General features: G+C 41.4%; 1 protein-coding gene across 9 annotated transcripts in view; it reads left to right on the top strand.

Moving 5' to 3' along the window:
- Positions 1-1,350: 1,350 nt before the first annotated feature.
- Positions 1,351-26,863, top strand: part of LOC310953828 (calcium/calmodulin-dependent protein kinase type II subunit gamma) — a 62,839-nt gene continuing 37,326 nt past the window's right edge. For all 9 annotated transcript variants that reach the window (XM_083923053.1, XM_083923048.1, XM_083923052.1 and 6 more), the window contains exons 1-2: positions 1,351-1,536; positions 2,604-2,698. In XM_083923053.1, the coding sequence (XP_083779179.1) occupies positions 1,472-1,536; positions 2,604-2,698 (160 nt within the window). In that variant the 5' untranslated portion in view covers positions 1,351-1,471. The remainder of the gene's footprint in view (positions 1,537-2,603; positions 2,699-26,863) is intronic.

Genomic DNA, 26,863 nt, shown 5'->3' with positions numbered 1-26,863 from the left:
GTTAGTTTCTACTATGTACACTGATGGGAGGCTGTTATCTCTATTTATACCCGTGCTTGTTCTTTCCCCTCAGGTCCAAGTTTGTTCTCGAGACAAACAGCTCACAAGTCAAATTCTTCTGATGACATAATCGGGCCAAGATTCATTCAATCAAAGATTGCATTGTTCAGGAATCACAATGGAAGTTTATATGTTGATGATCAAACATCATTCCCCTTACAGACCCTTGACCCCAAATTGTACCTTTAACACAAATACGTTTATGTACAAAGCAAAGATGCACTCTGCACGCACCTTTTCATTATTAGCTATAATAGCCTAACCATTAAATGTAGACTTACCACAAGCTATGAGATTGTGAAACCATGGTTTATGCTCCTGTAGAAGCCACAAGTCTGTACGATATTAGGCTTGTTTTAAGAAAAACATGTTTTATTGGTGTTCTCATGGAGAAGTTGGACACTAACCACAATCCTAAGCGTAAATGGCGACATCTCTCATCTCAGTCTTGTGACTTTTCATCCGTTTCCCAAATTTGTTTTAGCTCCGAATGTTTTATGGTCACAATTCATCTCATAGCTGGTTTTGCTGGGTTCTGGGCTTAAAACTCTTCATATAAGGATTTTCTGAAACGTCAATGGAGTAAATGAATTGGGAAAATCACTCTCCGAACCGAAGCCCTATTAGATGGTTAACGCCAACTTTTGCAAACCACTTTTAATTTTAATTTATTTTTATTTTCAAAACTCAGATTTGCAGGACTGAGCATGACTTAAGTCTCAAAAAACGAATACATGAATGCATAAATAAATGTAAAAATAAATAAAGGAATAAACAAATAATGCATAAATAAATGTAAAAATGAATAAAGGAATAAACAAATAATGCATAAAAAATGCATAAATGAATAAATTCAGAAATAAATAAATATATAAATGCATGCATAAACGGGACCTCCTATCTCATAAACATATGGACACAGAAAGACATAAATATATACATATAGATGAACAAAATTGTAGAAATAAATGTATTTATTTGTTTATTTATTTGTGTATTATAGCATTTATTTTTACATTTATTTATGTATGTATTTATTTGTTCATCTATGTATACATGTATTTATCATTTTATTTTTTATTTTTTTATTTCAGCAACTATTTCTGTATTTATTTATTGAGACTGAAGTCATGTTTAGTCCTCCATACAGAGTGTCCCATCATCTCAATAGAGGATCTTTGTTACTACAGCTCCTCTCTCCCCCTCCCTCTCTCTCTCTCTCTCTCTCTTTCTCTCTCGCTCCCTCCCTCTCTCTCTCCCTCTCCCCTCCCACTCCCTGCTCCTCTCTTTGAGCTCGAGCCTCTCTTCCCCCCTCTCTGCCTTCACGAGTTCTTCTCCCGAAAACCTGCGCGAGGCGGCCACTGAAGCGCGAGGCGATTCTCCCCCCTCTCTCCCCTCCACTCCAGTCAACATGGCTACAGTTGTAACCTCCACCAGGTTCACAGACGAATATCAGCTGTACGAGGAACTCGGAAAGTAAGCGACCGTCACCGCCGCTGCAGCAGCTCTTGTTGCATTCACTGTGTCCGTGTGTGTGCGTGTCCGTCCGTGTGTGTGTTTGCACGTTTTTCGCCTCTGCTGATGCTGCTATTGTGCGCGTTTACTTCGGTGTTGACAAGGCAGGAGAGGGGCTGTCAAAAAAACAGGGAAGGGAACGGGAACCACCTAAGCAACCATAAGCTGTAGGCGGCTTCGTGTTAGCACCACAGGGGCTTGAATGTGTTTTTAAACGTGTATCGCACCGCTGTGGCTCTCCTTGTTACGCTAAGGTGCGAAACATCCGCGTATGACACCAACTTGTTTGTCAATCTATCCGCAGGTAGCACGCGTCGAAACTCGTTTGCACGCGCCCGTTGCCGAGTGGCGTCCTCGCGCACCCGTTCAATCATTCAGCTGTGTTTTTGTGCATGTCTGAGCAGACTGCGGGGCTACTGTATATGTATTAAAAAAGCACAGGACAAGGCTTTGCTGCAAACAACACTATGGCGGATGCACATTTTTGGCTGTGCGCATCACGCATTTATAGGATTCAGGGTAAAGGCATTAAAAGGACACGCGGTTACAGTGCAAAGCCTCGCAACCAAGCCACTTTGTAACGTCTAATCTCTGCGTGTGGCTAATAGAGCCGCTCCACCTTCCAACGCAGCAGACGGCATGAGTTTAAAGGAGGCGTCCGTGCAAACATGCAACCGGGCAGAGAAGACGGGTCAATGTTAATTGTGCCTTTCAGTGGCTGCGTTCTCCTGTACTCACTTTCCTCATGTGAGATAATGACAGGGTCTTTTCACAATCAAACACCCCCCCCCCCCCCCCTCTCCCACCCTTGTCACGCACCAGTAGCCAGGACCTTTTCTCACATCTCATACACAGAATATCAGACTATATTAATCATGCATGTGGCTTCTTTTACCCTCTCTTTGAGTGTATGTGATTCACGCATGCCCTCAGTGTGGGACAAGTTCATGCACTTTCTCCTGGTAGAGAGTTTTTGTTATGTTTGAAATGGTTTCACTGATCCGTCACCGATTTTCTTCCTGCTCCAGGGGTGCCTTCTCAGTAGTCCGCCGATGCGTCAAGAAGTCCACCGGCCAGGAGTATGCTGCTAAAATTATCAACACAAAAAAGCTTTCAGCCAGAGGTAAGTACAGCGGAGATCGATTGTGTAGCTCGGCATTACAGTCAACGTGAATTTATGCAAACCGAAAGCTGACAATGGTCGTCTGCTGTCCACGCTGCTGTCAGTTCAGCTGCGTGATTGTTAGTTTATTTCCTAAAGGGCAGCAATCCGGGCGCTCTGTCCTCCTACCGCTGTCAGCGGAGATTCCTGAAGAGCTGGAGGCCACTTGGCAGCGCTGAGCTGCTGCGGTTCAAGTTGTACAGTGAGGTTTAGTGGGCTTTGGCAGTTGTCTGCAACCATTTTTGGTTTGTTATGGTTACCATTGGTCTCTCACACCAGCTTGACCTTTAGCCTAAAATATCCTCAACTCTTACAGCAGCTCGTGGGATGACATAGAGGAAAGTTCTGGGGTCCTACTTTAATAGTTTTGGCCGTGCATTGAATTGGTTATGACAGGGCTTTTTTCTCACGATTATTCTACGATTTCTTTAAGGACAAAAAATGTGTATTACACTTTCACAATTAAATAAACTAAGCACTGCTTTCACTTCCATGTTGTGCTGCATTTCTGCTAATGTGCAAATATTTGCATTAAATTAGGCCTGGGCCTTAATCGCAGTGCATCTCCGAGTAGCTGAACAGATAAAAACGCACCCAAAGGTGACTAGTTTTTCATTATGTGCTGTAATGTTTTCCACAGGCTTGTGCTGCAGGGTGTGTGCGCAGTGGCATGACAGCTCCCCAAAAGTGAAGCCCAAACGTCTCAGTCGCCCCCTGGTGGCTGGCTGTTAGGTTAGGAAGCGCTTGATTATGCAGCGTGTTCTATGAGCAGGTTATGCATTTTTTTTAATATCAGTATGGCAGACAATCCTGATTATTGAAACATTGGTGTTGTTGGACATAAAATCCAACTTTATTTATAATGCATAATCCTATCACAAGTTATCTCAAGACCCTTTCAATATAGAGTAGATCTAGACCACACTATGATTTATTTATGATTTACAGAGACCCAACATTCCCCCATGAGATGTATTCTGAGAGAAAACTAGACTTCTGAACCCCTGCTTGGCTCTGTTTTCAGGCTTTAGAAAATGTAGCCTCTGATAGGAGACTTTGGCCAATCACAGGTAATTTCAGAGAGAGCAAGAGTGAGTGTCAAGCTAACATATCATTTACATTTCAGGTGCTCTCTGTTTTGTTTTGACCTATTAATAAAGTAGTTTAGCTAGTTTGGTAATTTGCGTGCGTGTGCGTGTGCGTGCGTGCGTGCGTGCGTGTGTGTGTGTGTGTGGTTTTTTCTTGCAGATTTGTTGTCATTTTTGCTCTGTGTGAGTCTCATGGCGTTCCTCTGCCATATAGCTGAAGCCAAGCTCTTCTGTCTGTTGATTGTTTTGGTTGTCATGTGTGTCTGCACACTGATCTTTCACCGCATCTCTTTTTGTCTTGTTTTTGTGCGTGTGCATGCTGCAGAGACAGTGTGTGCGTGTGTAAGCGCCAAAAATGTTGCACCAAAGGTTGAGCGATGACACGGAGTGCAGATCAGGGCCAGCTCTAGACTGATTGGGCTGCTCTTTTCCCAGGGGACGCAGACTGAATTGCTCCCCCTCTGACTCTGTGTGTGTGTGTGTGTGTGTCTGTGGGGAGGGCTATATTGGCAGTGGTCCGGAGCTAGTAACCCGGCAACAGCAGGGGTGAAACTCTTCATACCATAGGCTGTCTGGCAGAGAGAACATATTCTGTGTGAGTGTGGGTCTTGGTCACAGTCACCGCACAAACACACATGCACGCACACATAGACGACAGTTTTTTTCTTTTCACTTAAAGCACAGTTGCACACTTTTCTCACCTACTTAACGGTTCTCACACTTAACTATAAGTGTGCAAGGCCTGTCTGTAGACAGTTTCACATTGTGAAATACACACATTAGTCTTCAATGTGCCCTTAATCAGAGCTGAAATGTGCTGGTGCTGTCATTGACACACACACACACACACACACACACACGCACACACGCACACACGCACACACCTACAGACGCACACACACACACACACACTTTGCCTATAGAAGTGAAAGAAATGTATCGCTGGGACAGGCGTCCTTTTGAGCCCAGGCTCTGTAAATAGGAAACAAACACTACTTCCGTTTGCTCTCATGCACAGGACAGGGGAAATGCCATGGATGTGTTAGAGAAAGTCAGTGAGAATGAGAGGTACGATGAATCTGGCTAATGTTCTGAAGCAGCACTGATGAGAGATGCATTTGTTTGGGTTTGTTCAGAATGGCAGACCCCACCTTTTAAGTCTTATTTTCATAGTTAAGATCATGTTTCATTAGGTCATGATAACCTTGTACTCACCAAGCTAATCGCTGAGATCTGTGACCGAAGCAACATTGCTAAAAGGAAGTCCAATGAAGCAAGAAAGACGAGCAGTCAGATGATCGGACAAGCTTTAAACAAATTCCCAGGCTGGATTTGAGTGAAGTGGAAAACAAAGGCCAATGTACAATTATTACCCAATCCATCACAGTTTACTGGGCGACACATACTTTCCGTAGCTTTGCACATGTACAGTTTTCCATCATCCACAGTATGTGCTTCCATTACATTTGAGTGCCAGAGCTAAGCATATGATAAAATCCTTAAACAGTCAGTTGTGGTAAGCCTCATATATAATATGCTCTACCTCCAAATAAAGTGGTTTTGGTAATCTGGCTAAACGGCTGGCTGTTTATTGAGGTTATGTTGCTCCATCCATACAAACAAACATCAAAGTGTTCTTCTGCAGAGTTTTTTTTTTTTTTTTTAACCTTTATTTTATTCAGAGGGAGAACACTGAGAGCAATGCTCTCTTTCTCATTCACACAGTTACACATTCACACCTGGAAGCTGGCTCCACTGGGGCGGTTCAGGGGTTATGGGCCTTGCTTAAGGGCACCTTAGTGGTGGTAAGATTTATCCTACCAGTCCCGGGGATTGAACCGGCAACCCTCCGGTCACAAGCTTGCTTCTTTAGGCCACCACTGCCCCCAATATCTACTTGAATTAGGGAGATAGTGTGAAAAGAATAGGGTTAAAAGACCAAATGGGTGATCTTTCTGTGATTTTTGTTACATTATATTGCTAATGTAATGGTCTGCCTCTCAAGAAGAAGTGAGAGCCATTAACAAGCCACTGTTTACCGGGTACCTGCTCCACGGGTAGCTGCTCCAAGGGAAACTGTTCATGGGAAGCCAGAACGGCAGAGAGAGACAGCAGGGGGAAACTGCGTGGGGAGCCGGCAGCGTATTTTTACATCTTACCCAGTGAATTAAGGAATTATTAGTGTTATTTTATAGCTGTCCAATTAGAATAAAGTGTGTCTTACGAGTCTTGGTTGGGTGAAAGACTTGCCGCTCCAATGCAATGCATCCTGGTACATCTAGGCACAGCTGGCACAGCTCCACCAGCAAGAGAGACAGGCGTTCTTTCAATATAGCACATACTGGGGAATTATTTCTTCAATGGATGACATATACCATCAGCACTAATGAGATGTCCACATAAAAGGTGGAGAATTTTCTCTTTTAATACATCAGGGCTGCCCAGCACACACATGGTCCTGCTGCTAGCAGTACTGCAGCAACTGGAGGTCCTTGCTCTTTTGCACTTTTCATGGCTGCAAATGAACTAATCCACACATAGTGCACGTATTTCTGATCTCTGCTTGTGTGTTCCTTGTTAGCGTTTGCAAACATACGGACACATTTGTAGCATCGCTTGTACTTACAAGGTGTGTGTTCATGTGTGAGTGTGCATAGGTAGGATTAAGCCCTATTCTCTGTGGCTCGGGGAAGGCACATTGGCGGGTGGTGAGTTCAGCGATTATGGCTGGGTCATGTGGCGTCACATGCATGTGCACACTCACTCAAGCAGATGCTCACACATGCACACGTGGTCTGTCACTTTCACTGACAATCATACATGTCGACAAAGGTGCACATTAATAAGAACAAGCTTCATTTATGAACTATTTAATTTAAATGTCACCTGTCATATTTTTTTATTATGAATATACTCTTACAGGCCACTTTATTAGGCATACCTGGTGCTTAATAAAGTGTCAGTGTGGTCTTCTGCTGCTGTTCCCTGTCTGCTAGAAAGTAGGTTGTGTTGTGTGTTCACAGATGCTTTCCTACATTCCTCTGTTGTAACCAGTGGTTATTTGAGTTACTGTTGCCTTTCTGTCAGCTCCAACCAGTCTGGCCATTCTTCCGTTTGGCACCAACAACCATGCCACGTTCAAAGTCACTTAAACCACCTTTCTTTCCCATTCTGATGCTCGGTTTGAACTGCGGCAAATCGTTCTTGACCATTTCTACATTCCTGAATGCATTGAGTTGCTGCCATGTGATTGGCTGGTTAGAAATTTGTGTTACGAGCAATTGGACATGTGCACCTAATAATAAAGTGGCCGGTGAGTGTAGCTCCTGGTTAATGAACCTTCATAGTAGCTATTTTATCTTTAAAATCAATTTATTCTAATCCAGGTCTGTGTCAAGGCAATTTAGGCATTGTGTTAAGATGAATGCTGTTAGGGTTTTCCTAAAACACGTTATTCGGGGGGTTTCGACGGATCTCGGATGCTCTGTTCTTCTGTAACTTCCACTACAGAGACAGACCAAACACCATTCATCTTTACACAATGCCTACATTAGCATGACATAGACCTGGATTAAAATGGGTGAAGTATCCCTTCAAGGGAAATAAGCTCATTCACTTTCTGACAGTCAGATAAGTGAACAGCCCACAGCCAGCTAGCTTAGCATTTATACTGCAAGCGGGGACATAGAGCTAGTCTGAAGTAACAGTATAGCCCTACCAGCACCCTTAAAGCTCACTAATCAACATGTAATATCTAATATATTTAATCTGCACAAAAACGGAATGTAAAAACGCCAATTTCCCGTTTTTCTGGGTTATTTCTCCGCAAGTCTCTGCTGGTTGCTTGGCAACTGCTTAGAAACAAGAAAGGGTCCTGCACATAAACTCCCGCAAAACTGCAAATTGATGTTTTTATACTTTGTATACTTTGGCTACTCAGATGTGTAAATGCTCCTGCAGTCCAAGGCAACTGATAGTATGAAACTTTATTTCACAAGTGACTTTATCATCAGTTTACAGAAGTTGATAATGATAATTGTTGTTGGCCTGAAGCAGCAGAGGCGGCCTGATAAACATCGTGGGAAGCAGAAGTTAGAAGGGAAGTGGGCTCATATGCTTGTGTTACTTTAAGTTTAGCGGTGGAGGGCTCTCACATGCTTTTGTGCACACAGATGAAAAGGAGAGACAGTGATACAGTCCTTTCTGTGGCTTTTGTGATGAGCTACGACTTCGCTAAGTGTTGAGGGTTGAATCCAGTTTGTACAAAGATAAAGCACAAGAAGTCAGTGGTTAGATTTTAAGTTTGGAAGATATTTTCATATCTCTTTTCTGACAGAATGTTCCTTACAGTAGCTTAACTCATTTTGTGAAAACCTAACTTTCCATATCTACACATATATTAGCAAGTCAGCACTTGCCCACTCAGCTTTCGTCCGCAGCTTTCCATTTATGGAGCGGACTGTCATCTACACCTCGCCACATCTTCTGCTTTCACTGCGTCCGCTGATGATTTTCCTGTAAATCTTTTAATACGTGTTATGGTAAATGGAACAAAAGCAAGTAAATGTTTACAACACTAACTCACATCGGGCTGAAACTTTAAAGAAATTCAATGATGTAGTGGGGATTTCATTTCCATTTATTTGGAGTACTGTTTCTGGCCACCCTGTGAAAATTAGTCCAATATTCACTCACTTTTTACTTTTTTATGGTCTCAACCAACTCCTTTGGGAAATATCTGGCGCTCAAGCTGCTACATTCTCCACTGTTTTAATCAGCCAGTCTAAACAGGTAGTTTTCAGTGGGGGTTTAAAAAAGAGCTGCCTACGGTGGCCATATAATACACAAAAGAGCAGTGAGAATGAACCAGAACAGTGAAGCTGCACAGGGAAACAATGAGCTAATTACACTATAAAGCTCTGTGAAGCCCATGAGAGCAACATAGAATTAAGATCTGGGTACACTATAGCCCAAACTATGTCTTTCCGTCTATGGTAGCCTTTAACAATGAAAGTCTAGATTATTCGGCTTTGAATTTGTCAAAATCATTCATCAAGTGCTGGCCTTTAGTGTGGTGACTACTGTGACTGTGATCACCTCAGAAAATGTACACAGTTACCAGATTTATTTTGGAAAATATATACATGCCCCAGCTTTGTTGTATACTGGCACTTCTCACTTTAACCAAACAATACTGTGTGTTATTTTTAAATCCTTGGGTGTCTAAAACTCAAGGCATCCTTTATGTGTGGACTAAAGCCGGTTGAATACCTGCTCAGTTGGTTTTAGGTTTCAGTTGCAGGATTCACTCTGTACATCTGAATCATTCCTGTTAGTTTTTAGCCACTGAAGCTGTGAGCCAGCAATTAGACCCGTCCTCAGCGGCGCCAAAATTGACAGTGCCGCAGGGGACTGTGTTGGAAGCGTGTTGCTACAGGTACCAGTAAGAAGATAAAACACAAGCTTCGGAGGCCGGTAATATTAATATAATTCTCCGTAAATGATTGACTAACATAATCAATGTCTAGATACAGTGCTGCAAAATTGAGCCTGGTTCAACTTTTTTTTTTTGCTGGAGCAATCGTTTGAGGCAGGGGTGTCTGAACACGGTCTCACTTTCCTAACATCTTCCCCATGTTATGATTCCTTGCAGGTGTGCTCTGTACGTTTGAAAGGGAAAGGATTTATTTGGGTCTGTAACAATCATTTTCATCATTGTTCGATTCTCAACAAATCAATGAATAGTTTGATCTATATAGATGTCATAAATTAATAATCTCCATCACAGCTTCCCAGAGCCCAAGATGGCATTGGTTTTTCTGGTTAATGATCCAAAATCTAAATATATTCAGTTTAAACCAGCAAATTCTCACATTTGAAATGCTGTTTCTTTGCTTACTAACAATCAGTCTGTAATCAAAGTTGGTGCTCAGTCTGGAATACGAAAATGTCACAAACTCTCTCCTTCCAGCTTCTCCAAAGTGAAAGATTGCCGCTTTTCTCAGTAGTTAATTGAACATCAATTAATTGAAGTCAGGCACAGTATTGGATGTAGGTCAACCACATTTTGGCACTATCAGAGCCCAATACACAACCACTGTAGTAAACGGAAGAAGATGGACTTGAGGTGTATACTGTGAGTGAAACACGAGCTGTTATGTGGTCTGTGTAGACCGCTGGATTGGTCGAATTAGGAGCGTATGCGTTCCGTCAGAAGATCGTGAGAAGGACGACTGAAACATTAGAAGACACCTAGACTGTTGATCTGATTCATTGTTTTTTTCTTATTATTTATAGCCACACTTGTGTGTCACGTATTGTGTGAAGTGTGCATATTTTTACACAGTCATTAGGTATAGCCTTGTGACGCCACAGGAAAAGAGAGGGAGAAGGAGGGGGGAGGCTGGCAGCACTTGTCCTGCTCTTGAATTATTGAAGTGCAGGGCTGCTCTGCTCTCACTGAACATGGACAAGAGCTGAAGAGTGGACCTCCAGACTCCTTTTCTCTGTTTCCTTTCTACATCTGATTTTTTCTTGTGTCTCCCTCAGCCACATTTCCTTCCTTATTTTGTCTCTTTTACCACTTCTTCCTTCTCTTTCTAGTCATCTCCTCTCCCCTCTTTGCAAGTCTGCCACATGCCGTGCGTGCGTGCGTGCGTGCGTGCGTGCGTGCGTGCATGCGTGCGTGCATGCGTGTTCGTGCTCAGGCTTTTGGTGGGCTTCTGGTGCACACACTGGAGGCTGATTGGCGTAGGGCAGATAAACGTAGCAGCGCAGCGCGGTGAATGTTTAATGGGACCAACTGTGAATATTTGATGAGAGGGAGAGAACGAGAGAGACGTATATGGAAAGAGAAAGATGTAAATATGGAAAGAGAGAGTGAGACGGTCAGGGCAGAAAAAGTGCACTGTAACCCATGCATTATGTTAGTCACAGCATGCAGTCCTTCCTCTTTTCTTATCAAGGCTTTGAAACAACAGTGTGTGTTTGTTTGTTTGTGTCCTGAGGTTCACTGTGTTTTCCAGGACTCTCTTCCCGTCATATTCATCTTGCCCTCTTTTTTTCTCTCTTATGCTCATCATTATCCCCTGTCAGAAGCATATGGCATCATGTGGGAGCCAACCTTAATAAAATTTTTATTTGCCATATAGTCCTGAAAACAACGACAATAAAGAAATTCTCTGCTCTATTCTCGTGCTGGACAGGGACACAGGATACTGATAGTTACTTTAGAGGATATTCACTTACCACAAGAAAGTGAATCTAGTGCAGTAGGACTTCAAAAAAACATATGAAATGTAAATAAAATAGTAGTAGTAAGGCTGCAGCTAATTGTTGTTTTAATCATCTTTTTATTGTGTTGCTAAGTTGCTATGTTTTATGTTTTATGTTAATATCTTAGACAATAGATTTGAGAAGCTGGAACCAGTGAATGTGGCGTTTTGCTTAAAAAAATTACCTGAACTATTAGTTTATATGTTAAAAAAATAGTTACGGTTTAATTTGATGTTTGCTTGATTTCTAACTGTAAGCTGCAGCTCCACTGTGCTCCTCCTTAACAAACTTAACAAGTTTGCGTCAAAGAGAGGGCTGCCTGCCAACACTTCATAGGACTACATTACATTAAAGAAGCTCAGGTGTGTGTATGCATGTCCGTCTGTGTGTGTGTGTTCCCTTCTTTGTCAGTTGCTGTCACGTCAGTGTGTGTGAGTCATGCAGATCTCGTTTGTATGTCCCTCTTCAGTGGCAGCAGATTTGTTAATGTGTGGAGCTTGATGAATGCCCCTTGACTTAAACATCGCACAGACTGGTGTGTGCAGATGCTCATACTTTTCTTTCCATTGTATTCTGGCTCCAACACCTCCGACAAACATTTATCTAGTGCAAGAAACCTGCTCACTCCCAGGTCGCTCTCTGTCACCAGTCTCTTTCATCGGGTTTCAACTACAAAGTGATGATTTTTGAAGGGGTTGGTTGCACTGTGTGTTTATATCAAGGTGTAAGATCTCACACTTACTTCAAACTCCTATTTAGTTGTGAGATGGGTGCAGTAATTACACGTTACAGGTTAGTAAGTTGCCAACAGTCAAGTAATGCTGTTATTTAAATAGAAAAGCTATTTATTGCGACAGCTGGAATATTGAAAAGGCAAAGCAGGGCACACACATGGGAGAGGCATCCAGCAATAATATTGTGACTGTGTTGGTCTGTGTGTGTATTTGTGTGTATGTGTATGTGAGAGAGACAATGAGATCACACCATGCTGGCAATGCTCACCTACATTCACCTTGTGCCTCTTGCTTTTCTTTCTTTGCCTCATATCATTTCTACCCTGCCATGTTTCACACTTGCACAAATGCCATCAAACACTCTCGGTACTGTACCTTTAGAACCGTATGTAACCCATATGGACATGCACCTAAACACTACATCTGTTTTGCATTCTCACCGCAGACCGTACTCTTAAATCTAGGTGTGGTTATTATTGGCCGTGGACAGCCATGCAATGAGGAATAAGCTTACCTGTTTGGTGCGGTTCAAACATCATCTTGGCTTGGTTTGGTTCGGGCTGGTATGAATGTTGTATCAAAGCATGGAAGTAAGGAAGGTGCGAAGGAAGTAGTGCCATCCAGTTGAAGAAAGTCTACTAACACTCATATGATTTTGTCGACTAATTGTTTAGTTGATTTGATTGATGGATAAAACTGTAATACTGAGTTTCTACACAAAGAATCATGCAAAAGCACCACTTTAAGTTGTGTGTTCACAGGTAAGATTACTGGAAATAAATTATTCAGCATGATAAAAGCATAAAAATGGACTATTTAACCAAATAAATCTTAGCCAAATTAGACCAAAATGACTGATTAGTCGACTAATCGAGCAAGAGGGGGCATACCTTGAAGAAAGGTGGCAAGAAATAAGTAAGTATAGGGTTAGGGAATTAAGTAAGTAAGGAAGTAATTAGTTAAAAGCAAACTGATTGTTTAAACCTATGTAGTACTATTATTATTTTTTTTTAAAACCCAACTTTCATCAGATATTCGAATCGTACATCTTTTTTTATAAATCTACATACATTTTCTTGATATTTCAAAACAATCACAGACAAATTCCTGAAATTACAAAGTGTGTGTGTGTGTGTGTTCAAGCTCTTCAGACATGCCAGGGGATAATCCATTCGTGATCACACACTCACTGTCATGCTGTCAATCAAGCCGCCCGTCTCCATGGTAACAGCTATCTCTCGTGCACCCTATTCTTCACACCTGACAGCCAAGATTACATAAACTCGGCCGCCTTATTCACAGGGTGTCATGAACAATGAATATTAACGTATGCCGTCCGATTCACCGTGTAAATCTCAGATCCTTAAGCCTGAGGAAACCCATTCAGAACTCCGGGCTGTCAACCAGACAGATTTAGGTTTTTCCAGAATATATCTCTAAAAAAATGTGACTTTTTGTTTGATTTAGAGGGCTTTAATGTGAAAACATTGAAGTTACATCAGTCATCATCATCATTGGTGTTGAGAGGTAGAGATGGTGATGGTAAAAAGTATCTCTCAGCCTCTGCAGGTCATAAGTGTGTGACATGTGAACGTGATTCTCGAGTGAGATCGTGTTATCATGAGAAAAGGTAGGGGGAGATGTACTTTACCTGGAGAAAAAAGTTAAATAAATCATTTTGTTGCTCCAGACGGAGTTGTGACGTCAATGTGATGTCACTTGAGTCAGCGTTGGTTGGTGCTGAAGACTACAAGTCTGTAAATGAAAAGAAATCTGGTGGGTTGAAGTAACAAAGAAGTGAGCTTATCAGACCTCTGTATCCCACTTCTCATTGCTGCTTGATTCTAGCAGGGTAATGTAGGTGCTAGGTTATGATAAGGATAAATAATGCATGGAATAAAAAAAGATGATACCTGGTTCTGCAGCACAGATTTGAATCCTTTCTTTTTAAACTGTCCATTGTGAGTCTGACAGTGTTAAAGAAGTGCAAACCGTAAATCAGCACTATATTTGGGACTAGTTCCCCTCCCTTTAATACTTTCTGACTTCCTGTCGTTGTCTGTGGCACTCTCCAAGCCCAATGGTTCCCACTGAATACATAAATCTTTAAAAATAAAAAGATGAAGTAATTTCCTTAAACAACTGGACCCTGTAGATTTGGGCAAATATTACCCAAATCAGAGTCAATTGTGTATTCATTGGAGTTCGTTTTCAGCTGCAGATTAATACACATTTGGTGCTTCTTAGTTTTCCGCGCTCTTCAAGTGTTTTTGACCTGCCATTAGCCTTTCTGTGTAGTTGTTGAACAGAGAAGTGAGGTTGGAGACAGTGTTGAATATCTGAAGCTCTTTAAGTTATGTGAAAAACGGAGAAAGTAAATCTGCTCGAACGTAATTTAGATCTTGTGCAGAGTGGGGGTTATGGTTGCCTCAATGTCTAATTTATTGTGATGCTGCCAAAGCATGCTGCCTGATTTAATTTGTTTCACCACATCCCTCCCTCGCTCTCATTTCACTCAATAATCTACTTTTTAAAACATGGTTATTTATCCAGACAACAGATTGTTCGGTCTACAACATGTCACTTTGCATATCTGGTCACTTAGCTGGTGGATGCTTTTGACTGTAATATAACCAGAACCAGGAAACGATACTGACGTTCCAATTTGGCTCTAAATGAAAGAAACACACATACACAAGCACATGCACACACAATACGGTGATCTCTGTAAATATTTGTTCACCTTTCATTGTCATGATCTGGCTGCTATTTTCCCAAGAAGAGGCTGTCTGACCACTGTCACACACACACACACACACACACGCACACACACAGATGCTCTCTTCTGTGTGTTGTCAGTTACGTCTGTCAGTAGTTTCACCTTTACAATTGCAATCTGCCTTCAGGTCCCTGCTCTATAACATCAGTTTGTCGTATCCCAATAAATGTGTTCAGTGGAGTCGAGTGTGCGGCTACATCATTTGGTTGAAGTGTGTACTCCTGTTCACTGGCACACAACAGTGTGTTTGTGTCTGCCTCCAAGGTTACAATCAGCATTTCATAATAAGAGTCTTCTCACAGTAATCATATTCAGGGCCTGCTGCCTTGACACACTTGCGCCGTTGTGGGGAACGCAGGTTTTGTGAAGGCTGTAGTGGAATGAAGCACAACCTCCTCTTGATCACCAGTGGATTATAAATACCAAAAAAAGAGCTGCCATAACAACAGGGGAGTTTAATGTCAGCATGTTTTCCAAGGATCCAGAGCTAGGATTATTTTAGAAAACAAGAACATGCATCATATTTTTCTCCTTAATTGGCTAAAAGTAGATGTATTATGTTCAGGTTGGTATGTATTTAGTTAATCCAGTATTGCAATAAAATGAAAAATAACGTTATATAAGTCTTTGTGTTCCATCCCTCCAGATAGACTGCACAAACTTTGGTTTAGGTCAAAATCTTTTAATCACTTTTGCCAAACATTTAAGGCAAGTGGCCATGATATGATGCGTATGTAAGCAGAAAAATCAATTTAAATCTGTGCAGCAATAAAGAAAAAACTCAAGTCAAGTCAAGCCCATACAATGTTCGATGCTGTGTGTTTAGGCTGATCTTTGCATATCCAACAAAAGGGACAAAATAGACATCGTGGATGCTTGATAGGAATAGCAGAGCAACCCGGGCAACTAAAAAAAGATAATGTCATTATTTGCTTTTGAGGAGGATTAACTCATACAGACTGTACAACTCACCGCTCAGCTGTCAGACATGATCTACATCAGCTGTCACTCTTTACACAGCTTTACTGGTTGCATCAAATTTGTGTTGTAGTCTGGATGTGTGTTCATGTGTCGCTTCATGTTTTACAAAAAGGACTGGCAGGCAACACACAATGGAGGCCATTATCCTGTGCCTCAGGGAATAACCAAGAGATAATTCAGTGTGTGTGTGTGTGTGTGTTTGTGATCAATTCTCAGAGCTGGCCCCGTCATCGTCAGGGTTGAAGAATGTCTCCCTGGGCAGTCTCTCATCAGTGATTAGTTATCACTAAGCGAGGGTCAAGGCTGCACTCTGACACATGAAGGCTGGGCAGTGTTATTTATGTGTTGGCGTAAAGGTGACACTTGACGTGGGTGGTATCGATCTTTTTCATACCTTCATACCATATTGACATTTTACCAGGGTGTACGGTTTATGATGTTATTTTGTGTTTACCTCAAAAACTGTCAAGAAAGGACAAAAGTAGACATTCTTACATTCTTTTAACATGCCTTGTTAAGTCATCGGAAAACACGCTTATTTCAAACTTGAAAAACACTGCCTGTTCGTTGCAGGTCAGTTGCACCTTTTAATGTGCCCTGCCGTCTGTGTGAAAGGTACGGAGCCAGATCTGTTGCACCTATGAGCCGGCAGCCAAGGTAGTCAAAGAGCCAAAACAACGCAGAGGAGATGTCTGTGTGAATGGGAATGTCGGAAAGGCAGAACGCCACACCGTAGTGATGCCCAAGTCAACCCACACAACCCAAAAAGTGTCAAAGCAGTGTTCAGAGTACTTATTAATAACTTATTGAAACACTGCGTGCAATAGTCCACCGTATCTTCCCCCTTTTCTTTCTCTCCCTCTCTCAAATACCATTGGGATTTGTATATAATATCTAATAAAAATATAATACCCTTGTATACCGTGAGACCGCCCAAGCCTAAGTGCCGGTGTTTGCCTCCAGATCTATTCTTAATACTAATTTGGGTGTCATTATTGCACTTTTTTTCATGTTCCTCCAGCCAGAATGCAGTAAAGGAAACACTGTGAATTCTCCGGTATAAGCCGGTGTTCTTATATGGCCAGCACGAACAAACGATGGTTGGTTATTAATAAGAGCCAAGTAAAAAAACATAGTGAAGTAATAGCAGTAGTTAAAGAGGGGAAATTAGATATAAAAGCCTGTTTTAAATGAGATTTTCTCAAACTTTGGGGTAAATAGGTTCTGCTCATTAACCTTGGCATTATAAATAAAGAAATGAGCCATGAAGCCTCTGAATCCGTTCTTACCAAATGATTTCTATCATAAAAGTAATGATTATTATTGAAAGCTTAAGGAACCTTGACCCCATCCTTGAAAAATAGCACAGTTTTAGTGAATTAAATTACCCGTTCTTTGTAAATACCAAGCTGCAACATGATGTAATGTGTGTAAAAAAACACTTCCACAACATCACATGCTTCTGGCTACAGTAAAACAGGCTACAAAGTCAATTTCTCAACTGTATGAACTCTGTATAGTCATTGATTTAAATTGGCAACAGGGTCGTACCGATAAGCTCTCAAATGCACTCAGTGACATGTGGAATGCTGAGCTGGCAGAGGAGTTGTGATAAATCTAATTTACCTTTTAATCTCATGATGTATTTGCTTAGCCACGGTGTAGTTGAAATAACAGGAAGAGAAAAAAGGACTTGTAGCACTGTAAGAAACCACAGGAGGCCGTTGCTATATTTAGATGTGTCATTCCTTTTGGGGATGTTGTGATGTCAGTGTTTTCACTTCCACTAGTGAAATGACTGTCAAACTTTGACATGCAAGACATCCTTCTGCTTTCCTGATCTCATCTTCTCATCTTCAACCGCTTATCCGGGGTCGGGTCACGGGGGCAGCAGCTCTAGCAGGGGACCCCAAACTTCCCTTTCCCGGGCCACATTAACCAGCTCTAACTGGGGGATCCCGAGGTGTTCCCAGGCCAGTGTGGAGATTTAACCTCTCCACCTAGTCCTGGGTCTTCCCCGAGGCCTCCTCCCAGCTGGACGTGCTTGGGACATGCCCAGGGGGCATCCTTACTAGATGCCCGGACCACCTCAACTGGCTTCTTTCAACGCAAAGGAGCAGCGGCTTTACTCAGAGTTCCTCACGGATGGCTGAACTTCTCCCCCTCTCTCTAAGGGAGACTCCAGCCACCCTCCTGAGGAAACACATTTCGGCCGCTTGTACCCGTGACCTCGTTCTTTCGGTCATGACCCAGCTTTTATGACCACAGGTGAGGGTAGGAAGGAAGATTGACCGGTAGATAGAGAGCTTTGCATTCCGGTTCAGCTCTCTTTTCGTCACAACAGTGCGGTAGAGCAACTGCACAAAGGCGCCTGAGTTTGGCCGGAGAATCAGAGCAGCAGGGGCTTTCCTGATCCATTATTTTAAAAGAACATTAAGACCCATTAAGTATGATAGTTTGCACTCACTGGACGATGAGACGATGATGCAGCGCTAATGCCAGGATTTTCTCAGTTCGAATTGAATGATATGAGGGTAAAAAAGGGGTTCTACCCAATATCAGAATACCTTTTTTATATAAGGTATTTTTCCTCTTTGGTAGGGGAGAGTTGGTCTGTTAGCGTTGGTCGTAGGACCTACTGAAAGGTCAAAATTTCCCCTTTGGGTCACTTTATTTTTCCTCAAACTCCAGAATGTCCAATACATTAGGGATCTTTTTTTAATACACCTATTTAAGAAAGGGGATGTTAATAAAAGTAAGAGTTTTGGAATGTACTGTGGCCATGTCCAACTATGTGTTTCCTATCCTAAAAACATTACTCTGTTTTCCCCTTTAGACAATAATGGCCTAATGACAACATATTAGTTATGTGGTGAAACGGCCCTTTCCAGCTCTGTCCTGTGTACTCTAGCATATGTCTTAATTATCCCATAACAGCACTGACATATAACCCATGTTATCTAGTGTGCAGAACACATCATTCATTGAAAATGGCATTTTACTGCTACTGTATAAGAGTGGGTCACATTACTGTTGTACATTAGCAGCAGGTGTCCGCAAGAAAAAATACTGGGCAATGGTGTTTTTGTTCTCTACCAGCAGTCTTTCAGGCAAATGTCAAGACCCCCAAAACAACCTCTTTCCACCGTGATACCTTCCTCCTACTGAAGAGTGTTTCTTTTACTGCTGCCTTCCTCACACAGTGTACACTCCCCCAGCTTTTTGGATCATAAAGAAGAATCCATACCCCCTTCTGCTATCTTGCCACAGGAAGCAGTTTAAAGGAAGTGAAGCTGTAGTCATATTTGCTATCCTGTTGGTCAGAGGGAAAGTTTCCATCTACATTCTATAAGGGGTTCTGGCAGGGACAAACAGAAACCTTCACAGCATCCTGATGTTAATGGTCTCTGCCAGCATGTCAGGTCAGATTTAGCTTTTTTTTAATGGCTCAACTTAACACAACAACAGAACAGAACAGAGGACATTATGGTGAAAGTGGGAGAAGAAGGAAACACTGGGTGTCACTACATGTTGTGGTTTACTCTGAAATCTTTCAACACAAACAAACGCATACAGACTCATGCGCTGTTGTTTGTCATCCTAAGTTAGAGAACAGAGATGCATGAAAGGACTTTGACTGAGCAGTCCTGTTCTCATAATCATGAGTGTAACCTGAGCTACAGCGCTTTTCAAAATGTAAACACACGACTTGTCACGACTGGGAGCGGCCGCAGGTTGGGAACAATTTAAATAGGAAAATGCTGCAGTTCTTATTTTTGCCATGAGATAGCACTGCCTCTTGTGCGTACCCCTGTGAGCGTAATGAATACAGGGTATCAGCATGGAGAGAGAGAGAGGGAGAAAGGGAAACTGAAAGCTATTTATCTTGTAAGCATGCTGATGTTAGCATCTTAAAGCACCTCTGTACAGCCTCACAGCGCCACAAGCATGGCTGTAGGCTTAGCTGTGTTTCTTTTCTTTCTTCTAGTCTTTTCCTCCTCTTGGCTGAGTTGTAGCTCAGGACTAGGTCCAGGTCTGGGGTCCAGTAGAGCAGAACTGGTGTCTGTCTCTGTCTAATCAGCATACTGCAGAGGATGGATGAAATGAGTAGCTGGTCAGGTGTGGAGAGGGTGAGTGGTTTTGAGGATTGGGTGCTAGTGGGCATTCTCACTAGATCAGGCAGTCCTCCCAGTCTTTTTGAATCGGGGTAGTGCGTTCAGGCTATTGTGGGGGCTGCCCCCCCCCCCCCCCCCCCCCCCAAAAAAAGGGGAAACAGATTAAACTTTTGGTGAAACGCAACCCGCGGTAGCGAATCATGTAACCATCGATCAGACTTGTCAGTGCAGTTTGAGGTGGTGTGAGTGTCACAAACATCCCTGGCTCTTATCACTACCGCAAGGACATAAAGATCTGAGGGTAAAAAGGACAATTGTTCTCTTTTTCCCTGGGAAATGATGCTGCTTTCAGGTTCAAATGTTGAGAAAACGATACTTGTGAAATATAAAGTTTATTTTTGCTTCATTAGAAGGCTAAAGAAGGCGGGACGTCACACAAACTGGCATAAGGGGCACGTGACCCTGAAACCTTTATTTGAATAGGGAAGGCCATTTAGAGAAAGATCTGTTTTGCAACGATGCCCTGAATACAGTACATATAAAAAAATACAAGCACATGAAAGTTGACATCATATATCAGAAAAATGTACAACAAATAGACCAAGGACATTAACATAAGGGCGAACAGCAATTCAAAGAAAATGCCTGTATTTACACTTCTTTGTCAGTTAGAAGAGACTTAAATGGATTTAAAGGGATAAACTTCCTTAGTTTTTGCAGATTGTATTTAAAAAATACTTTCCCAATTTCAGTGTTTACTTGCAAATAGTCCTTGGACCTGGTGCAGTGTGAAAGTGCTCTATAGTTAAAAAGACATGCGAGATACCCAGGTAGAAGTGCAAGAAGCGCTTTGTAAATTCATAGAATACAGTGCTGTTCACTTCTCTATAACGACTGCCACTCAACGTTCTCATAAAATAAACAATGATGTGATGCATCTAAAGCCATCCTCAGTTATGAAACTAAGAGCAGAATGATGGACTGCATTGAGAGGTTTAAGAGTAGAGGAAGGAGAGTGCACAGAAGTTACATCGCCATAGTCCATAACAGATAAAAATGTGAATGTACAATTTTCTTCCTGCACTTCTGGGTAATTTGTGCTTTCTTTCTCTTTGTAGGGACTTAGCAAGTTAATGTGTATGCAGCTTGTCATCTACCCAGAAACCAAAGCATTTATAAGTGGATAATCTTTCAATCGATTGTCAGTTTTCTAGAGATTACCATGCATTTTTTTTCTACCTTCATCAGTTAATTATTCAAAATAATAGGGAATGAAAGAAGTATCAGCTATCAGAATTATAAAATTGTTAACACCACCTTTATCCATTTATTATATGCTCTGTCGCCATCCTCCTCGTACATCATTACTCTGTTGCCTTGAGTAGGCGACATCAGCATTGGCCCACTGACACCGGACTGACCTTTCAAAGCACCAGGACATCTGACTGGAGTCACCTGTTGATGGAAGAAGCTGTGTCAGGAGGTGGAAAGGATCAGTGTCAGAAACCCGCCTACGCCTTTCTCATTTCTCCGTACGCCTCCATCTGTCAGTCTCTCTCGGTTTCTGCTCCCCTGTCTCTCACTTTCTGTCTCATTCTGTCTCTTCCTCTCTGCTTGGGGATGCAGGCCAGACCAGGTCACTGTGATTCAGGGCTGTAAGCCGGAGGAGGATTGGATCTATTTATAGTCGTGTCTGCTCTCTGGGCAACACTGACCCAAAGTCTCTGTCTGTGTTTCGGTTTCTATCAGTCCGTCATTCATTTATCTCACATCAGTTAGTCTTCCTTTTATCCTGTCATACCCTCAGAGAGAAATACATCACCCTCCAGTGTTTAACAAGCTCGACCGCGCTGTAATTCTCCTGCAGCAATGTCTTCAACATGCTCACACACATTCTTGTTTCTGTTCATCCAGTTTTCTTCCTTTTCTTGGGATGAAGTTATAAATTAGATGTCCCTAACCAAACACTGATCCTCCTGAGATGACATGCAACTAATAATAAAGCAATATAACAATATATATTAAAATTATAGATGAATCTAATGCTTATTTTGTGATTAATCAGTCAATTGATTTGTCTATAAAATTTAAAAAATGATGACAATCTCAAAATACTTGAGCTCAGAGTAATGCCTTTAAGTCTTTAAGTCTAAAAATAAAATAAAAAAATGATATACTTATTATTATATTTTCACTATCAATAACTTTCCTTTCCTCTTCAGGGAGCGTGTGAGTGTGTGCTGGAACATTTAGTTTCTCGAAATATCATCACAATACAATTCCACTGAAAGACAATAAATTATCATATTTAATGATTGCCCAGCCCTAGTTTTACTTGATCATTTAATTCATTGGTCATTGAAATTGGCATTTTAATAAAGTTACTGATGATTAGAGTTGAAAAAAGTTATCGTTTAATAGAATAATGAAGAAAAAAATGCAAAACATTTGCTAGTTCCAACTTCCAAATGTGAGGATTTTCAGCCTCCCCGTTTCTTACACAATTGTAAACTGACTATCTTTGGCTTTTGGAAGTTTTTGGTATCTCTTTAAAAAAGCTATTACAGGGCGTCACCTTTGGCTCGGCGATTATGATTGGCTCTTTGCCAATAACTTTCCTTCATATGTTTTCAGCTCCATATCAGTTTCAATGCATCACCATCAAAGATGCTGTTTGTTCAGAGACACACCCAGTTTCATCCAGTGTGTTTGTTCCTGAGGATTCATGGAATTAGAGCGTCCGGAAGTGGTTGGTGTGTGTGTGTGTGTGTGTGTGTGTGTGTGTGTGTGTGTGTGTGTGTGTGTGTGTGTGTGTGTGTGTGTGTGTGTGTGTGTGTGTGTGTGTGTGTGTGTGTGTGTGTGTGTGTGTGTGTGTGTGTGTGTGTGTGTGTGTGTGTGTGTGTGTGTGTGTGTGTGTGTGTGTGTGTGTGTGTGTGTGTGTGTGTGTGTGTGTGTGTGTGTGTGTGTGTGTGTGTGTGTGTGTGTGTGTGTGTGTGTGTGTGTATTGGTGTAATGTTGTTGCGTGTGTGAAGTTAGGAAACAAAGCTGAGAGCCAAGCTTTTAGTCGTGCTCACAGCAGTGTTTTCATTGACTTGTCTGGAAAGTCGCTAAAGGCTTCAAATGGAATCACCAGGTTATCTAATGGCTTTGCTCGAAAGGAAAAGATGTGTACAACAACAACAACACACACACACACACTTCAGCCACATAGATGCACTCTCATACAATACATACCTTTAAGTGTGTACATATTTCAAAGAACAAAACAAAATGGAAAGATAAAAACACACCATCTATTGGGTAGGGGTTGTGGCACAGTGCTGCACGCTATGGCATTACTCTGGCAGCACCACCACAACATATAAGTCATATTCACATTACTATAGATATTATTATAGTTACTGGAAGTGTCTGTGTTTGTGTCTCTTTGTCTCTCTCTGTCCATCTGTCCGTCTTTTCTCCTTTCTCTCTTTCTCTCTCCTTCTTCCTCCCCAACCGGTGCAGACAGATGTCCGTCCTCCACAGATCTGGGTCTGTCTGACGTTCCTGCCTGTTAAAGGGAAGGTTTTCGTTTGCCACCGTACTCTACGGGGGAATTGTTGGGTCTATGTTTATCATAAATAAGTCAGAGTGTGGTCTTTACCTAGTCTGTAAAGTGTCCTGAGATAACTTTTGTTATGATTTGGCACTATAGATCAAATTAAATGGAATTGAATTAATTAATTTATTGTCACCGCAATGTCAGGTTGCAACATAAACACATTGCGAAAGACTGTACTGTATCATAACACAAAAGACATTCTCCAAAACTGCACTTCACATTCTTTTTTCTTATGGGGCCTTTTGTGTTCAGTTCAATTTGTTTTATAAAATAATGATGGAAATAATCTCCTTTCAGTTTTGTTTTTATTCAACAAGCATTTTGTTGTATTTTAGCTGTACACTGAAAGAAAAAACACTCAAATATCCGTTTTATTTTTCACAAGTAATATTCATCAATGTTATTGCACACATTTCCCTTATACTGTGCAGCCCTGGTGTGGCATAAAAAGTTCAACTCCAGCTAATGATTAATTTATGCGTCTTAAATGATTATTTTGACAATTTGGTTTCTTTTTTAATCTTAAATAACACAAATGTTGTGACAGATATTATATGTGTTGTAGATAACATGCTGATGCTGTACCTTAGAATCACCTGTATTGTGTTGACGTCACAAACATGGACGATGTACTGTTTTGTGACAGTGTTGTGGGGTTAGCTGTGTGTTGTAATTGTATGTCTTCATGACAAAGTTGTTTTAAATTGAGAAGCTGCTCTGTGTGTGCTAGTTGTGTCCAATCAGCCACTCGTCATGCTAAGATCCTACGATGCATACAGTGCAGGTTGCCAGGTCGACTCCAATTAGCAGATGGAGAACGGTACATGCCAGCCGTTGTCTTTTGTTGACTCTGCTCATTCTCTGATAGTCCTTGATGCGAGGGGACTTTTGATGGAGCTGCAGACTGACATACTGTCTAGTTAAAGACCGGTAGTGGCAGTTATAACCTTTGACATGCATACTGTAAATGACAGTTTTATTTGGTGAATGGTGAGGCTTTTGTTTTTCGTGTGTGTGTGTACCTTCCTGACAAGTAGTTTGGTGCAACTAGAAGGAGAAGCCATGTGTGTCAACAATTTCAATCTCAACAAAAGCAGAGTAAACATACCACAAGATGATGTTTTTGGTCTCTGCTCAGTCAATCTGCATTTATTGTAAAGTATTGTTTGTCTCTGTTCCTGCAGGCAGAAGTTAATTGATGTACACGGGGGGAGGGGCTATGGAGAGTTTTTCAAACAGTGGATGTGGGCTGAAAGAAGTCATCTATCCACGCATTCATCCGTTTACTGCAGTCTGTTCAGAGCTTCTAGATGAGATAGTAATAAGGGGGAAGGCTGGATGGATAAATGAATATGATGTGCCACGCCGTTGCTCACCACTCAGTCCAATTCGGCTAAGTGCTGTGTGTTGTGCTTTTCAGAGCTGATGCTATGATATCACTGCATGCCTGTGGAAAGCTATGAAAGAGGTGTGTGTGTGTGTGTTTGTGTGTGTGTGTGTGTGTGTGTGTGTGTTAGTGGGTGGGGATGGGGAAGGCAGATCATGTGTTGGACTCTTTCACTATCTTCTCTCTTCATTAATCCCACAAAGAAAGAAAAGTTACAATGGACCTCGAACATAATTTTTTTTCCTCCATGTATTTGCCATTGTAACCCATCACAATGATAAAGTAATCTAACGTGGCAAAATTAGGCTTTGTTACAAGTACTTTTACTTTTAAAGTGGTTTGAATGTTTTTACTTGGTAGTCTGAATTGGTCACTTCTCAGATTGTGTCCAAAACATTGTTGTTTTGGTTTGGCATTTAGAGAGCGAGCCTAACACACCCTGAAGCCACACACAGTTTTTTAAGGTATGCATAGCTACAACTAATGCAGCCTAATACAACAGTCCTGCAATACGTCCTCATTTCATGAAGGTTATAATGTTTAGCTTTTGTTGAAACTGTTTTAGTGGTGCTGTTGAATGGTATTGAATTATACAGAGAGGTGTTTTAGTTATTTACCCTCCACACAAATATAAATGGGATAGGGCAGTGTAAGATGTAAGATTTTAAAGATCAAACCAAGACCAAAAACTAGTCTCTAGCTAATGAAGAGTTTGGTTAAAACGGTCTTCAGTTTCCCTCTTGTTTTATCCAGTAACTGCAGCATTGGTAGTTTGTTTGCTTTTGGTTTTATTGAGTTTAGTTTGAGCTCAGCCTTCATCATTGTGTTTCCTGTAGTTGGGGCCTTTAATATCTCTGCTAATGTAATATGATATGTGATCAACTTGCCCTTTGTACTGATTTTATAGAAGAAAATCACATTTTTGTATAATAAAGACTGCTATTTTTAGCGTATTACCTTCTGTATTTGACACTCTTCAGCCTCTGTTAAGCTGCCGTCAGTTTTTTTATTTTTTCTATTATTTTCTATACAATTTGTCTGTTTGAAGCCTGTACTTATTCCCTCATCTTTCTATTGAAACTCCTCATTCAGTTCCTAGTGTTCCTAAGCAGCCAGCTGCCAAGACTGCCTGCCATCACAAGCATAATAAAGCCGTCATCTCAGGCCAGCATTGAAAAATAGTCCTATTTTCGCAGGCTGAGCCAACTTCTAAGAATACAAGTAGCCAAAATAGCCCATTATGGCTCTGAGAAGAAGGGCGAGGAATGTCTGCAGAATGCTTTGATTTCCCATCATCTGAACGCACTGGTCAGATTAAAGTTGAGTGTGCGTGTGAGGTCTACACAAAAGCATGGATATTGAACTGAACAGCATAGGCCTACACATGTCTTTATATAGAGACATGCAGGACAAAAGCTGCAGCTGATTGGCTTCAGTCAGAGGTCAGGATGACATTTTAAATCCTACCTGTGTTTTCCTCCTGCAGGATATTATTGATTTGTTTTATTGGTGAAATATGTGACAAAATGTGAGAGTGTGAGAAGATAAACAAGATAGACGTACAGACATACAAACCAAAACATAGAGCAGTTCTTCTAATACGTTGACATGCTAAGAGTTGGAGAGTATATGCCAGAATAGATTCAGTAGGGTTTGTGTGTGTGTGTTTGGATGTTGAGAGGCAGTTATCCTGGGCGGGTGGGTGTGTGAACAAGACATGATCTTAATGTTACACATATCAATAAATATGAGATAACAGAGATGAGGTGATGAAGAGTTTAATGGAGGATCCATCATTCATTTCGGAACGAATTGTCTCTCGTGGCCACTAAAACCAGCCCTAAACATAACAGGATTTCATATTTTTGATAAATATTAAGGTTTGATGAATGGTGAACAGTTTTGATGACAGACATAACATTAGATAGGCTTTTAATGCTAGCTTTCCACATCATCTATAGACTAAATATATTCAAGTTATTACTGAAGAGAAGCACTGGTGTCTGTTGTATATCACTGCCTCACTATAACCAGTTCCATGTAAAATACAGAAGTGTAATTGAATTGTTATGCATTTTTTAAACACCTTGTATGCACACAGGACTGCAAATGACATATTTATATGGTACTTTTACGTTTTATGTGGCCTCTAATGGCCCCTATTTG

The sequence above is a fragment of the Echiichthys vipera genome (genome assembly GCF_963691815.1).
Source record: "Echiichthys vipera genome assembly, chromosome: 11".
NCBI lineage: Eukaryota > Metazoa > Chordata > Actinopteri > Perciformes > Trachinidae > Echiichthys > Echiichthys vipera.
This window is presented reverse-complemented; position numbering and strand designations above follow the sequence as displayed.